Source organism: Myxine glutinosa, chromosome 6, assembly GCF_964187855.1.
Source record: "Myxine glutinosa chromosome 6, kmMyxGlut1.1, whole genome shotgun sequence".
Taxonomy (NCBI): Eukaryota; Metazoa; Chordata; class Myxini; order Myxiniformes; family Myxinidae; genus Myxine; species Myxine glutinosa.
In genome coordinates this window covers 114733321-114749996 of record NC_136266.1, presented here as the reverse complement: position 1 = coordinate 114749996, position 16676 = coordinate 114733321, and the positions used below count along the sequence as shown (strand labels likewise).

At 40.2% G+C, this 16676-nt stretch overlaps 1 protein-coding gene across 1 annotated transcript in view; it reads left to right on the top strand.

Annotated features, from left to right (window-relative positions):
• LOC137418616 (solute carrier family 45 member 4) overlaps positions 1–16676 on the top strand; it is a 63646-nt gene that overhangs the window by 14959 nt on the left and 32011 nt on the right. Inside the window, exons 3-5 of the mRNA XM_068104709.2 lie at positions 4358–4928; positions 6731–6919; positions 12916–13104. Coding sequence (XP_067960810.2) covers positions 4763–4928; positions 6731–6919; positions 12916–13104 — 544 coding nt within the window. The 5' untranslated portion in view covers positions 4358–4762. The remainder of the gene's footprint in view (positions 1–4357; positions 4929–6730; positions 6920–12915; positions 13105–16676) is intronic.

The following is a 16676-nucleotide window of genomic DNA, read 5'->3' as shown; positions in this document are numbered from 1 at the left end:
TTCTTTTAAAGGTCACATTAACAAAATCTAGAATAATTTCAACATAATTCCAATGAACTTTTGGTTCTGAGACATCTTGAAAAGTGAGTTCACCTCCACAAAAAAAATATTCCATATTAAATGCCAAGTCTGTATATATAGAGTGCACTCTTAATTGCCAGCTGTTGTACCGTTATTCCTGTGTTGTGTTGTGTTGTCACTGAACTACTTTCTCAAACTTTTGTGAAATCGTACCAAACTTCTGGAATGCACATATCTCTCCCGTCGGTATGTCCCAAGGGTATTAAAAAAAAAAAAATTCTTAAAAAAAAAAAAATAATTGTTTGAATTAATGATTGGTTTAAACCATGACAAAACGGCAACTCGGGTACAGTCATTTATCTATATAGCTACACATCTGGGCAGTGTCTGTGTTGTCACTTAACGACTCCCTCAAACTTTTGTTGCCGTGGTTGTGAAGTGTTTTTAATAACGTTGTGGTGGTTTTGAATTATGTGGTGGTGAGGTGTTTTTAAATGACGTGGTGGTGAGGTGTTTTTAAATCACATGGTGGTGGGGTGTTTTGAATTAATTGGTGGTGAGGTATTTATAATTACGTGGTGGTGAGGTGTTTTTAATTATGTGGTGGTGAGGTGTTTAGAATTAGTTGGTGATGAGGTGTTTTGAATTACTTGGTGGTGAGGTGTTTTGAAATGACGTGGTGGTGAGGTGTTTTTAATTTTGTGGCTGAGGTGTTTTTAATTACGTGTTTTATGGCTGTGAGGTGTTTTAAATTACTTGGTGGTGAGGTGTTTTGAATTACTTGGTGGTGATGTATTTTGAGTTATTTGGTGGTGAGGTGTTTTGAATTACGTGGTTGTGAGGTGTTTTGAATTACTTGGTGGTGAGGTGTTTTGAATTACGTTTTTAATTTTGTTGTGGTGAGGTGTTTTTAATTTCGTGGCTGTGAGGTGTTTTTAATTTCGTGGCTGTGAGGTGTTTTTAATTTCATGTTTCGTGGCTGAGGTGTTTTTCATTTTGTGGCTGAGGTGTTTTTCATTTCGTGGGTGTGGGGTGTTTTTAATTTCATGGCTGTGAGGTGTTCTTAATTTCGTGGCTGAGGTGTTTTTAATATCGTGGTGGTGAGGTGTTTTAAATTTTGTGGTGGTGAGGTGTTTTTCATTTCGTGGCTGTGAGGTGTTTTTAATTTTGTGGTGGTGAGGTGTTTTAATTTCGTGGTGGTGAGGTGTTTTTAATTTCATGGTGGTGAGGTGTTTTTAATTTTGTGGCGGTGAGGTGTTTTTAATTTCGTGTTTCGTGGCTGTGAGGTTTTTAATTTCATGTTTCGTGGTGGTGAGGTGTTTTTAATTTTGTGTTTTGTGGCTGTGAGGTGTTTTTAATTTTGTGGCGGTGAGGTGTTTTTTATTTCGTGTTTCGTGGCTGTGAGGTGTTTTTAATTTCGTGGCTGTGAGGTGTTTTTAATTTCATGTTTCGTGGCTGTGAGGTGTTTTTAATTTCATGGCTGAGGTGTTTTTAATTTCGTGTTTCGTGGCTGTGAGGTGTTTTTAATTTCGTGGCTGTGAGGTGTTTTTAATTTCGTGGCTGTGAGGTGTTTTTAATTTTGTGGTGGTGAGGTGTTTTTAATTTCGTGTTTCGTGGCCGTGAGGTGTTTTTAATTTTGTGGCTATGATGTGTTTTTAATTTCGTATTTCGTGGCTGTGAGGTGTTTTTAATTTCGTGGCTGTGAGGTGTTTTTAATTTCGTGGCTGTGAGGTGTTTTTAATTTCGTGTTTCGTGGCTGTGAGGTGTTTTTAATTTCATGGCTGAGGTGTTTTTAATTTCATGGCTGTGAGGTGTTTTTAATTTCGTGGCTGTGAGGTGTTTTTAATTTTGTGGTGGTGAGGTGTTTTTAATTTCGTGTTTCGTGGCCGTGAGGTGTTTTTAATTTTGTGGCTATGATGTGTTTTTAATTTCGTATTTCGTGGCTGTGAGGTGTTTTTAATTTCGTGGCTGTGAGGTGTTTTTAATTTCGTGGCTGTGAGGTGTTTTTAATTTCGTGTTTCGTGGCTGTGAGGTGTTTTTAATTTTGTGGCTATGATGTGTTTTTAATTTCGTATTTCGTGGTTGTGAGGTGTTTTTAATTTCGTGGCTGTGAGGTGTTTTTAATTTCGTGGCTGTGAGGTGTTTTTAATTTCGTGTTTCGTGGCTGTGAGGTGTTTTTAATTTCATGGCTGAGGTGTTTTTAATTTCATGGCTGTGAGGTGTTTTTAATTTCGTGGTGGTGAGGTGTTTTTAATTTCGTGGTGGTGAGGTGTTTTTTATTTCGTGTTTCGTGACTGTGAAGTGTTTTAAATTACTTGGTGGTGAGGTAAAGTATTTAACACACAACACAACACAACAACTCAGCTACAGTCATTATCCTCAGCTAAAATAAGCCTGCTCCTCAGCAACAACGCGTGGTGAGGCGAGCGCAGCGAGCCGAGCCAAGCTTAGTGTATATATATTAGTATCTGGATTTGGCGCTCAAACTTAATGAGCGGACGTTATGACGTCATCACCACGCATGTCCGCATTGCCTGCAAAGCTCCGGAGGGGCCATCTAGCAGATGGAACCAATAGCAGATGGGCCACGAATGGGAAACCATGGAACCAATAAATTCCACATTCCTTCGCCACCTGTCGTCGAACATCAAGCATGGACAGCAGGTTTGTGAAGGACTTCCACGAAAAACGTACCTGTTTGAATGGTTCTATACCCAGTCAATGGCGAATCTGCATATCACGATCCACGAATGTCACGCTTGGAAAGTAGAAATCCTCACGGCATTTCGTCATTCACTTGAACTCAATATGTCGATTTTCATTCCAAACAACATAACTCCAATCACAAATGAAATAGCGTTAATAAAAAAATTTTTTGTTTACCAACATTCGTCAAATAAACAACTAGAACGGCACTCAGTAGAGAGCAAACTTCCGCCTGGTTAGCCCTATCATTCAATCGTGAAGAATCACTGAAACAATTATACGAGCTGGATCCGGATCCAGATCTTCCCCAAATTGAATCAATATTTCCTTGTCACACACACACAATCTGCCAACAAGTTTCGTCCAACTCCGTCCACAACTTTTTGAGATATCCTGCTATGTATCGTTTTTGGCCCAATCTCCCAATGGTGAAGAATCACTTAAAAAATTCTAGTAGCCGGATCCGAATCCGGATCTTCACCAAAATCTAATCATTTCGTCCTTGTCACATACGCTACATCTCTGTCAAATTTCGTCCGAATCCATCTCCAACTTTTTGAGATATTTTGTTCACAAACAAATGGACAGACAGGTGTGAAAACATAACCTCCATCCACCTTTGTTGGCAGAGGTAAATATTTAAATCCGGATGTGAAGAAGTTCCGTACGTACGGTTGGGTGAATACAATTACGAATTTAAAATCGTAAATGTATTCACTCAATTTATTCCAAATGTCATTCCAATCATAAATTGATACTTTAACAAAATACTGTTTTAAATGACGATTGTATTGGGATATTATCAAAGCAGCTCATTGCCGTCATCTGTCCACTTCAGGATTCATCGAGTTAATTTCAAAATCATAATTTTATTGAGGAATTTTTGAAACCTTCTACCTACCTTAGAACATCCGCTAGGACCCCAAAACGTTCCGCAGGAGGTTTGGTGGGGCTAGCCCCAAAACTGTGGGAGTAGTTTTGTGGACGGACAGACAGACAGACAGACACTCCTGTTTTATAATATAGATATATATGCCATGGTCTCTCTGCATTTGTTCCTTATACATGGCCACATCTTTTCAGTTACAAGCTCCAAACTCAGGGTACAAATACAACTTTGGGTGGGGGAAGGGGGGAGGGGGGTAACATAGGTTATGTGGCCGCGGCTTCACGTGGGTGTGTTAGGGGACAAGCGAGGGGGGGGGGGGGGCGGCATAAATTATTTACTTAGGCCAGGCTGAAGTTAAAGCACTCTTTGTACGGGTAAACTTGTCTTTCCCTTCTCACCCCTCCTCCCAAAAAATGGAGGAGCCTGTCAAAGCCCTCCCCCCCCCCCCCCCCCGCAAAAGATGTATATGCAGTGTATGTCCTTCCCCTCCCCCACTCCTGCTCCCCCTCTCCCACTCCTGCTCCTCCTCCCCTCCCCCTTCAAGCAGCAAGAGACGTGACGACCAATTGGTCCGTCACCGAAACAACGGGTAGGCTCTTGTCGTGGTTAATATTATTTATTAATATTACTATTATTATTATTATAGTTATTATTATATAGGGATTGTGTTTGGCTCATTTGAATTACTCAATAAATGCTATCGCATGAGTAATTTGTAATTTTTCTTTTTTTTCAATCTAGTGGAAATTGCAGTTCGATGGGGAGAATTGTGCAATTGCTTTATTCCCCTGCCTCCTGCCTTGCCGCTGTCATCAACGAGAACACTTCATCATATCACATGCTGTCACTGGAGCTTTCAGAATGGATTTCAATATGGGTTTTTAATAAACACTTTTAAATACACACTTCTTGCTTGTCGAGCTGTGAAAAGCCCGATTGCACTTGGAGTCTGCGAAGAAAAATTATCTCTACCAAAAGTATATCTTCAGCTGCCAAAGCTTTTTTTTTAAAGCGCAATTGGTTTTCTATTTCTACTGTCCATTGCAAAGGGTTATTTTCTTCCACGTGCTCTGTTTAGCTCTCTCGCCGTTAAGAACCGCCTAGAGTCTCAGCGTGATTCATCAAGGTGAAATATATCTGATCCAAATGGAGCCTGCTCCGAAGAAAACCGACGTGGTGGTCAGAGATGCCCAGTCGGAGGAGGAAGGCACACCGACTCATCTTTGGGTCATGCATGGTGCCATCACATTTGGCCGCGAGTACTGCTATGCGCTTGAAACTGCACTCGTCACTCCTGTGTTACTCAAGATTGGTGAGTGTTCGTTTCAGTCCCGTTCTACCAACTATAAAACACACACCATACAACCATTGTATTCTGGTGACCACTTGTGCCATGATTCTTTTCCAGAATATTTTTCTTCTGATTAAGTGGATTTGCAAGATGCACTCACTATAAGAGCCTAACAGATAGACCATGGATGAGTAATGCATCAAATCTAGTACAAGGGGGTTGTCCCCAACGCACTTGTATCTTCACCAGCCTTACTCACTCATTTTAGATTATTAATTATTTAAAGTGCTTTTTAAAAATATAGTTTAACGATTTTAATTTTTAAAATAAAGATTTTATATTGTTTAACAGTAACAAACGAGGGAGTTCATATAACACAATACCATGCCCGATGTTCAAGTATGTCGTACTTAGATTTTAATGAATAATGATTTTAAAGGCCCTTTAAAAAAATCCGTAAGTTTAGCACTATTCAAGCAGTCTTATACACCTCCCTAATACACCACCTTCTTTAACATGTCCAAGTGCTGCAAAACTGGAGGGTCTTGGAAGTACACAGGCGATTTGTGTTCCATCGTGTTCAAGTATATAATTCGTTTTTAATAGAATAAATATTGTAAAAGTCATATAAATAATTAATTCCAGGTTTTACTGCTGTTTACGTGTAGATCATACACACCATCATATCTGACACGTTGCATTAGTTATCCGTGCATGTCGTATGTGTCATTTATAACGTCCTTAAAAACAGCACGTTTCCTGTTTGGAATGATTTTTAGCTCACCTGGAACGAAGTTCAGGGGAGCTTATGCGATGGTGCGCTGTCCGTTTGTCAGTCCGTCCGTAAACACCTGAAACTTCTTCTCTGAAACCGCTGATGGGATTGCAACCACATTTGGCACAAATGATATTTGTTGTGTTGTGAATATAGTTTGTTCTTGTATTAAAAAAGCGGGGTCCACCCTCCTCCATACACCCTGCATTTTCCTCTGAAACTACACACACTATTTTGATGAAACTTTACCACAACCTTCATCACCCATGTTGTACCAAAGTTTGTTCCTGGCATTTAAAAAATCTGGGTCTAAGGTGGTCTATGTGGGAGGCTTGCACCCCCCCCCCCCCCCCCCCCAAATAGGTATTTGCTTTTTTTCTCGGAACCTACTCACACAATTTGATGAAACTTCACCATAACCTTCATTATCCGTGATGTACCAATGTTTGTTCAAGGCATTGGAAAAATTGGGGTCTGAGGAGGTACACATGGTGGGAGGGGAGGGGATTTGGGGGGGGGGGGGGGGGGGGAGTGTCCCCCCAATATAGGTATTTTTTTGTTTGTTTGTTTAAAGTCTTATGATTATGGTAGTATGATTCCACATGCTGCGCTGTCTTCTAGCTAGCATTGAAATTGGTTTAAAATACCTTGAAGTCAGTGCAGTATAATGTTTATTTTACCAGGTGAGCACCAGGGGTATTGCCCCTATGTTTAATTTTGTTTGACCGGCAGACAGAGTAAAAAATATTATCTCACTCCTCTCTGTGCATGTGTGATCAGCATGAATTCAGAGCCAAAGTATGCTAAAATGGCAAACTTGTCTTCCAATTTGTGTTCAAAATATAACGTTCAATTAAAATTTTCCTCTATCATAACCTGATAAGAGGATGACCGACATGAACCAATTGCATAATCCCGCTTTTTGCTTTGTGTGCAGGGGTAATGATTAATTATTTCCTAATTTAGGGGATTACCTTGATGTAAAGCAGAAAATATCAAGCATCTCTGCCAAAGCTCAAATTTCATTTTTTGACTCCTTTGTCCTCAGGTCTCCCAGAACAATATTACAGCTTTACGTGGTTCCTGAGTCCAGTTTTTGGACTGTTGCTGTCACCACCACTGGGCTCAGCAAGTGACCACTGCACGTTGCGGTGGGGACGAAGACGACCCTTCATTTTGTTGCTGGGCATTGGCACTCTGCTCGGGGTCGCACTTTTCCTCAACTGCCCTCAAATTGGTGTGTGTTTGGGACCAGAAACATTACTGTCATTCCCTGTGTTTTCTTTGCTTTATTAGTCCCCTACCGGTGCACACCGGAGGGGACTATAGGTTTGCACTCCGTCCCTCCGTCTGTCAGTCTGTCACTGTCACTCTGTCATTCTGTCACTCTGTTACTCTGTCACTCCATCACGCAAAGAACAGTTTTCCGGACTTTTTTTCTAAACTCTTAATGCTAATGATTTCAAACTTGGTACATGGTTTCCTCATGATAAGTTACAGATCAAGTTCGAACTTCACGACGTTTCGATCATTTTTGGAAAAGTTATGGCACTCTGAACTTTGGTAATTTCCCCCAACAGTTTTCCGGACGACAGACTGCCGGTAGGGGACATGTATTTCTACGCAATACTCAGAATGCTTGTTTTTAATATCTTTGCATCCACCGTTTCTATTTTTGCATGGGAGGGAAGAATCGAAATATATCTTTGATGTATCAAAATGTATTGGTTTTGGATGTTCTTTCCCCCATATTTTTTTAAAAATAGGTTCCCTGCTTGTTTTGGTTGTAATTTCCTTTGGTTGATGTCAAAAAGTAGAATGCAGCCCTTCCAGTGTCCAAAGTATGCATGCTCATTTTGATTGGTTTACGTTTTGAGGAACAAGTTATGACATTTCTTTCACAGCTCGAGTATGGGGGGATTTTTAGGTCTTCCACTACTCCAACTGGGGCTCGTTTAAAGATGTTCACTGAACTCCGGACACTCGGACAGCTTTGAGCTGTAGTTCGTTTGCTGTGATACTTCTTTGTATCTCCTGATACATTATTCTGTGGTTATTAACATGACATAGATGGTTTTTTGTCAGTTGACAAATTATTTTGAGGTCCAGCTACTTCATTGCTTTAGGTCTTGTACAAAGTATGTGATTTGCAAGTAGCCTGCTGTCATGATTAATTTAAGTAGGTTTATTATATTGTTACGTTTACCCCCGCTCTAGCAGGGAAAATGGCCTTTAAAATGCATGTTGTGTTGTTGTTGTTGTATTGTATTGTTACGTTTGTGGGGGTAGGTGATATCATACCATAGTACAGGTAATATTGTGTAGGGTAGAATGGACCACGTACGAGTAGAAAGCCAATCTCGATGTAATTAAGGAGAAAAACTGTGAGATTAAGATTGTTTACGTGTCACCTCATGGGGGGTGGTGTTTTATTAACTAGGTAGGGTGTTAGACTCGTTTCTCCCAGTATGTGGTTGCCTCATGTGTTTTTCCCTATGTTTTTTACAATTATAACAAGCCGACCATAAAAACCCACGTCTTTAACCACCAACAACAACAACAACAACAATCGACTTAACTGCCGACAGAAACCCGAACATTCCCGAGCAGAGCCGAACGTTCTTGATAGACAATTAACCCCACCCATAAATCGAGCAGGGAAAAACGCCACGCCCCGAAGTTCGTCATTGGAAGAGCCCGACCTTGGAGTGATTCAGTGGAACTTGACGTTTGGTCGTGGTGATGTCAGGGTGACGTCAGAGTGAGAAGGTTCGTGCAGGAGAAGAGGAAGAATCGCTGTCTCTCGGCTGGCTTTCTGTGGAGGCAGTCTCTCTTTGTCTCTGGCTCTCGGATACGGCTGGAGTTTGTGCGCTTTTGGAGGGAAGCCTTCAGAGCTTTAGCACATTGGAATAGTCGGAGGGGGGGGGGGGGGGTGTCGTTTGACTCCATTACTTTTCGGGAGAAGAGAGCCTCGTCTCGCTTGGCAGTGGAAGCGAGGAGGGGGCCAGCTGGCTGCTTGCTCACGCCTGGGCGTTTTCGGCGCCATTTGTTAGAGCGTTTCCCACGGGGGTGGCTGCACAGATTTCCAACGACTACCAGGATCTAACAGGCCATTTGGGACGCAAAGCTGAGTACCAGGCAGCTTAAAAACACGTATTTTTCTTTTATCTTTCCCCTTGTCTGTTTTGTGTGTCTGAGGGGAGACGTTCACCGTAGGATTTATTTTACCTCAACATTCTTTTGATCGTGTTGCTTTATTTTTATTAAACCATTATTATTGTTGCATTTAATTTGTCGTATCTTGTTTGTATGGTGTTGGGTTTGAGGAATAAAACCTGTGTGGCGGCCGTCTGCGGTAAGCACCTGGTTCCTTCACTTGCGCATAACGGGCCAACCGCCAGTTTCAGCTACGCGCCTCAAATTCGAGGCTATCCTTCCAAGGCTGGTGTTCATCGGCTACGGACTTAACAATATTTTGATTTTTAAGCGGTGAACCCACTTCAATATTTGGCTACAGCCTTCCTTCCTTCCATCTGTAAAAATGAAGAAGAAGAACCCTTCTAACCCAGCCATGTTTAATTCTAAAGGGTTCTAAAATGTAATTCTAGTGTTTTAAAGGGTAATTCTAAGCCGTTCTAAAGGGTAATTGTGAAGGATTCTTTGAGGGTAATTGTAATGGTTTGTGAAGCATTCTAGGTGTTTCAAAAATGTAATTCTAAAGGATTTAATTCGTTCCTAGGCTTTACATATTTTATATTAGAAATGCCAAACAACCGCTTCCTTTGGACATGTGTGTGATATATATATATATATGTAATATATATATATATATATGTAATATATATATATATATATATATATATATATATATATATATATATATATATATATATATATATATACACACACACACACACACACACATATACAGGGTGGTCCAGAAACCCTGGGCACATTTTGAAGAACGATACATGCAACAAACAACTAAGTTTATTATTGTTTTTTGGTGCAAAACAAAACATGATGACTCGTAAATGGATGTGACCGCTTCAACACGCACAGGCATCACGTGATACGCAACAGGGTGAGGTGCATCACGTGATATGGATCGGGGTGAGCTTCTCTCACTGTGCTGCACGCGTTTGTCTTTGCATTATTTCAGTTCATTGTGAATTAGATGCCCTAATCCTAATGTGACGGAGGATATTATGAGACAGAAAATTCGCGCTGTGCACTTGTATTCTGGATCTGGAAATGCGGCTCAAGTTCACAGACAACTTGTCAAAGAATGTGGTGCCGACACAATTGACAGAAGAACCGTCGGCAGAATAAACAAGCAGTTTGATGAAACCGGCAGCATTCTTCCAAAACAGTCACCAGGTCGGCCTCATACTGTTCGAACTGAGGAAAGCTGAGCGGTCATTCAACAACAACTCGCCAGTAACACCATTACCAACTCGTCGTTTATCAAACGTCACCAACATAAGCCGATCATCGATTCAAAGAATACTAAAAGACCTTAATGCGAAACCATACATACCCAGATTAATTCACCAACTATCTGAGGATGATTTTGACAGGTGCGTTGAGGTATGTGATACATTGCTTGGGTTAATGGATATGGACAATTATTTGCAGAATAGGATTTTGTGGTCAGATGAATCCAAGTTTACTTTATCTGGTTCTGTGAATCTATGAATTGATTTGACGGCCAATCTATTTGTTGTGTTGTGACGAAAGTTTGTTCATGGCATTAAAAAAAATCAGGGTCAAAGTTAATCCAGGTTTGACCCCCCCCCCCCCCCCCCCCCCACCCCCAAAATAGGTATTTTTTTTGGTTTGTTTGTTTAAAGTCTTGTGATTATATTAGTATGATTCTACATGCTGCCCTGTTTTCTAGCAGCATTGAAATTGGTTTAAAATACCTTTAGTCAGTGCAGTATACTGTTTATTCTACCAGATGAGCACCAGGGGTATTGCCCCTATGTTTGAATTCATCTTGGGAAAATGCCTCAACTGTCATGGCAATTTAGACATTGTGTATGCCGTTGGCATTGAAGCTACAAGTGTGCATCTAAAGTGGTTCCAGTGGGAGACAATTGAGCAGCGGGCAACAAAAGTGGTCAAAGATGGAACTGTCCAACAAGAGTTATCCGAATTGTGCAAGCAACTTTCTTTCTTCACCTTGCATGCATTCATGAAGAGGAAACAAAGCAATTTATTTGAGGAGTGACACAAGCCTGCTGATGTCATTGTTGAAGTTGACTTTGTTGAGAACTATTCTGCGATGGAACAGAATTTAATTCAGAGTCCTCATTGAAGCAACCTTCAGTTTATCCTGTATACTGTATTATTATTAATATTATTATTATATAAAATGATTATCTGTACAAAAATTATTCTTTTTTGGTTTGTTGATTACCAAATTTTCAAAAAAATGGAATTAACTTTTTTCCAATTTTGATCTCACCACCTTTTAGAGGCCATTTTTGGAATTAGTAACCCTGCATTACTATAAGAAAGTGTTCGTACTTTTATTACATTCGCAAACAAACTCACATTTCGCCAAAGCAACCCATTAGCGGGGATACCTTATTTTTACCCGATCCTGGTGTGGGAGGCGAGAGGGTGGATGGGGGAGTCTAAACAAAATCGAAAACAAGTACAGATACATTGAAAGTACACCGCCCCCATGCCAAATAATTAAATATCCTCCGGCGCGGCATTGCCGGGGCGCCTTCGTCGCCCGGCAATACCGCCATGCAGCTCATAGACTATTGGGTGAGAGAGGTGTACAATACTTGATTGGTTAATTGCATAATTAAAATCAATAAATGATCATAAAATATTTTCTTAATCAATTGGCTAATAGCATACTAAACCACTAGTGCTTCTTCCGAAGCTGTAACGTTTTGAAAATTAATTAAATAAGTCATTTGTCAAAAAATTAAATAATTAATTGATTAATCAAGAAATAATTAATCGATTAATTGATTAATCAATAAATCAAAAATATCCTTTATAGCCACATCACTTGATCACTGTTGTGTCCAAATATCAGCTTCCTAGCTCAAATGGTGCCTGCGATATTGCCCAGATGAAAAAGAAAATAAATAAATGACTAATAATGAAAATAAATAAATAATAATCATAAAAATAGAAAAAATAATCAATTGGCTAATATAATATATAAACCACCACCATTTCATCCGAATATGTAACTTAAAAAATTAATTAATTAAAGCATTAATCGAATAATTAAATAATTAATCCATTAATTAATTAATAAATCCAAAATAGCCTTTACAGCCAAATCACTTGGTCATTGGCATGTCCAAATATCAGCTTCCTAACTCAAAAGGTGCCTGAGATAATGCCCAGAAGAGAAAGGAAATAAATAAGTACTTAATTAATCGATAATAATTAAGTAACTAATCAATTAATTGACTAATCAAAAAACAAAAAATACCGTTTTTGACAAAGTACTTCTGCCCAGCAATGACGCTATGCAGCGCCTGGAGATGGCATAGGAAAGGTACGGTGTACAATATGAAATATTTTACAGAAATTCTATATAGGGCTAGTGTAACAAAAAAAAGTATGACTAGATCAATATGAGAATATTTTTCAAAAATGGGGCGTTTGATGCACCTTAGTAATGGTGTGTGTTGGAAAAGCGTGTATGGATGCACTGCAATGAGGTGCGGAGAGAGAGGAGGAGAGAGATAAGAAGAGAGGGGATTTTAGAAAGGGAAGAATTACAAAAGGGGTTTGAATCTCCTACAAAAACGCAACGCATTTCTTCATCCTCTGATACGAGAGAAGAGGTAATTTAGATAAACAAAATTGCTACAAATACAACTACATAAGGGAACCCTTATGTGTTGGATGTCTCTCCCCAGGGTCTTCCAAAACCGTAGAAATATATTTTAAGTTGAGTTATCCCTTAATGTTCCTAACTCTTCATTAACTTATTTCTTTACCCTGGTATTGGGTGAATAATTGTAGGTCATCTGACAGTTAGTGATATTGACTGGTTTTTACGAAAATTATAACGAAAAATTATAAATAACGAAAATTTTGTCACTCCATAATGGGCAACATTTGAGTTTATTTCGTTTTCAGTCAAAGCTGCTGTAGTAGGTAATGCACGCTTATTTATAATTGCTTGTTTTTCATATCGTGGTGGCATGATTGCTGGTGTCAGAAATTGTTTTCTTTGGTGTTGAACAGGGATGCTTTTTGGCGATGGTGGTGCCGAAGGTGAGGGTAGTGTAGCTGCCATTGTGATCGCATTGTTGGGTGTAATCATCATGGATTTCTGCCTGGACGCCTCTGAAGGGCCAATACGGGCCTACCTGCTTGATGTTGCTGAGACTTCGGAGCAGGACGAGGCCCTGAGTATCCACTCATTTGCTGGAGGTAGGATTGGGTGAAATCAATTTTATTAATTTTTTTCCTCTTGTCATGTTCCTTTTTTTTAAATGTTTCTTAGCAAAATAGGAACAGCAGCTGTGAATAAAATGTGGTCATTCATTATAATAACCCATCCTTATGGACTGATTTACTCCGCCACTTTTCTGATTTATGAATCGTAATAGTACTTAGCTGTTTTATGCAGAAGGGAATGGAATAGACTAGAAAAAGGCCATGTATAAGCTTCTTGGTGCATTTTTGGGTAAATGTTGGGAACCTCACTTTTTAACATAATTAGGGTATGCTGAATTTGTCTAACCCGGTTCCCAAGCCGAAATTTGAGTTTTTTTTTTTGAGTTTTGAATAAACTGCTGAAGAACTTGGGCATTGATGAACTCATGGAGGAGACAATCAAATCTGCAGAAGCATTCGTCTGCAGAATATATAATGTGCACAGAACAACCTCTGTTGATTCAGCACGACATATGTTGTTCTCCAAGACTGGTAAACCAGAAGCAATGTCACCGACAAGTGATGCTCTTCATTTCCATTTGATGCGAGTACACCATCAAGCCATGTTATGGAGAAATGCTCATTGTGCCATTCCTGACCTTCCTGCACCTGTGGAAATGTGATGGAAACGTGGTGGTTCAGGACTAGAGCCTATTCTGATTTCACTGAGTCCAATCCCAGAAAGTTGCCTCGAGAAGATTTGTTGTGCATGCCAGAAGCAATGCAAGACTCGACGCTGCAAATTTCACTATTCAGAGTTGAGGTGCACATCAATGTGTGTCCGTCAGCAACAGAGTGATGATCAGACCCCTTGTATGAATTTGATGTAGTTTGGCAAAACAACATGTGTGACATGCCTGAATGTATGTGCTTCCTGGCCATTGTAGTGGAACTAATTAATTTAGTCTTCATTGATAGACAGGAGACTAGAAATAATTAATGTCCACAAACTGTTTAGATAATCGACTGATTTTTAATGAAACGTGGAGGACTTTGCTTATGTTACAAGGAAGATATACAGAAAACCACTTGGCACGAATCCAAATCCAAAAGAAACACACACACACACACACACACACACACACACACACACACACACACACACACACACACACACACACACACACACACAACAATTCCTAAGCAAAATCCTGAAGCATGTGCAGTACAGCCTTTCTTATACTTGTGGAGAGAGAGAGAGAGAGAGAGAGAGAGAGAGAGAGAGAGAGAGAGAGAGAGAAAGAGAAAGAAAGAAAGAGAGAAAAAAAGACAGAAAGAGAGAAAAAAAGAGAGAAAGAGAGAAAAAAAAAAAAAAGAGAAAAGAAAGAAAGAAGTGGGGGAACGAGATAAGAAAAGTTGCAAGAGATTCAAGCGTGATGAAGGCAAACTGGTTTTTTCCATTCCTTTCATCTTGGGAGAGATTTTGGGTGACAGAAAATACATACAATTATCAGTTATTGTGAAGCATACAGTTATAATACATTTCCCATTTTGTCTCAGAACATTCCCATAACTTGCATCGAATTAATAGAGCATTAACTCAGTTGTGTAAGCCTACAAGAAAGTGTGTGATTTCCATTCAAACAGGGAACTCCTACTCAGTTGCCAGGCCATTATCTATCCTCAAAGGGAGAAAATAATGTTTTAATCAGTTACACATGTTAACACCTTGCAATATAGTTTCAGAACTACAATACACTTGCTCATATTCCTGAATAAGTAGAGAAATTTGTTGTATATAAGTTGAATCATATGGATTATGTGTAGTTAAACTTAAAATCATGAAAAGAAATAGGAGGAGTCTTTGAACAAACAAAGGATGCTTTGAAACTGAATTATCGGCTCACCAGTACGTTTGCCCTTCATAATTGATAAAGTTTTCAAGGGAGTTGAACTTATCCGAGCAAGGAGGTTGCTCCTATCGACCGTTTGCACATGGGCCCGCCCTGCAAGAATTCCTCAGTTGCACAAATTTCAAACTTGTCCAAAGCTCTCAGACAAATAAAATAGAATACACTTAACGCTGATTAATGTATGTATTTATGAAGCTTAAGCACGCAATTAAAACTTAAGTGTCTGCAATATCAGGTGGAGGCTCAAGGAAATCCACTTAACTTACACAAATTAAGTACGCAATTAATTAATTTTCTTTTTTTTAATATACATGGTCAAGGTCGTGGATGAGCTAGAGTACAGAATAGATCAGGACGCAACATAACAAAAGGAACAGCGGAAGAAAGGAGAAAATAGACGGAGACGGACAAACAAGGGATGCAGGTAATAGTGAGGGGTAAGGGTGAACGCAAAAGGTGGACAAGATGGATACAAAAGCAAAATTTTGGGAGGGGTGGTTTATCAAGATCATGAATCGTTTTAGATAAGGGGATGATTTAAGATTGTGGAGAACAGCTGTCTTGAAGACCTGGATGGATATATGAGATTGAAGAGACTGCAGAAGTTGGTTCCACAGGTGGGGAAAAAAGAACAGATGAGTGAAGGTGAGCAGTGGTTCTGGATTTTAGCAGTTTCACGAGGAGGGAGTTGCTCATGGACTACATGAGTCCTGCAGATACCTGGGAAGGGGGGGGGGGGGAGGGAAAATGGGGACGGGGGACAGAGGACAGAGAAGGGAGAGGGTACAAGGCTAGAGAGAAGGTGGAAGAAGACAGAGACCACGACCTGTAGGCAATGGCAAAGCAATAGGCCCATAGACTCAGCTTTATCACAAGAGATTCCAATAATCTTGAAGGCCGTGGTTTCCATGCCATCAAGCTGATTGAGGTGTGTGGCAGGGGTGCCAGCACAGAGGGGCGAGCAGTATTCCATCAAGCTGCAGATGAAATCCTCGTAAGTTGTTAGGGGTTCAGGTGTGCCAAGGAAGGACTTTGCCCAATGGAGGATGCCCATTCGGCATCTGGCTTTGGAGGCCAACTTTGAAATGTGGCGTGTCCTAGAGAGATCATGACTGAGAGTGAAACCGAAGAGGAGTCTGAGAGATTGAACTTCTTTGAGATGGTTATTGAGAAAGTAGATGCGACGGTTTGCAGTGTGGTCCTTTCGGAGGAGGGAAGGAGGGTTGGGAGAGGGGGAGTTAGAGGGAGAGGGAGGGAGAGGTTGTGAGAGGTTGTGAGAGGTTGTGAGAGATTGTGAGAGATTGTGAGAGATTGTGTGAGAGTCTGTGTTATTTCTCAGGGTTAAAAGACATATTCCAAGTGTTTGACCATCTTGTGATTTTTTTTTTTTAAGCTCTGAAGAGAGGGAAGAGGCTGATGCCTGTCTGTTAGAAGGATGAGGCATATCACAGCAGAGAGTGGAGTCATCATCAAAGAGATAGAGGATTTTCCAGAGAGTCAGAGATATCATTAACTCAAAATTAACTCAAAAAACATTCGGGGGAGAATTACGGATGTCAGAACACCTCCCTCTCCTCATCACCACCCCTCCCACCCACAACCTGCGCAAGCATAAAATTCCTCGGTCTGCAAAGGAAACCTATGCAAGGAAATGTGTGCACCCAAAGCCACATTTCCGTCGAGCCAGTATCTGAAGTTGTTCATCCCACCATG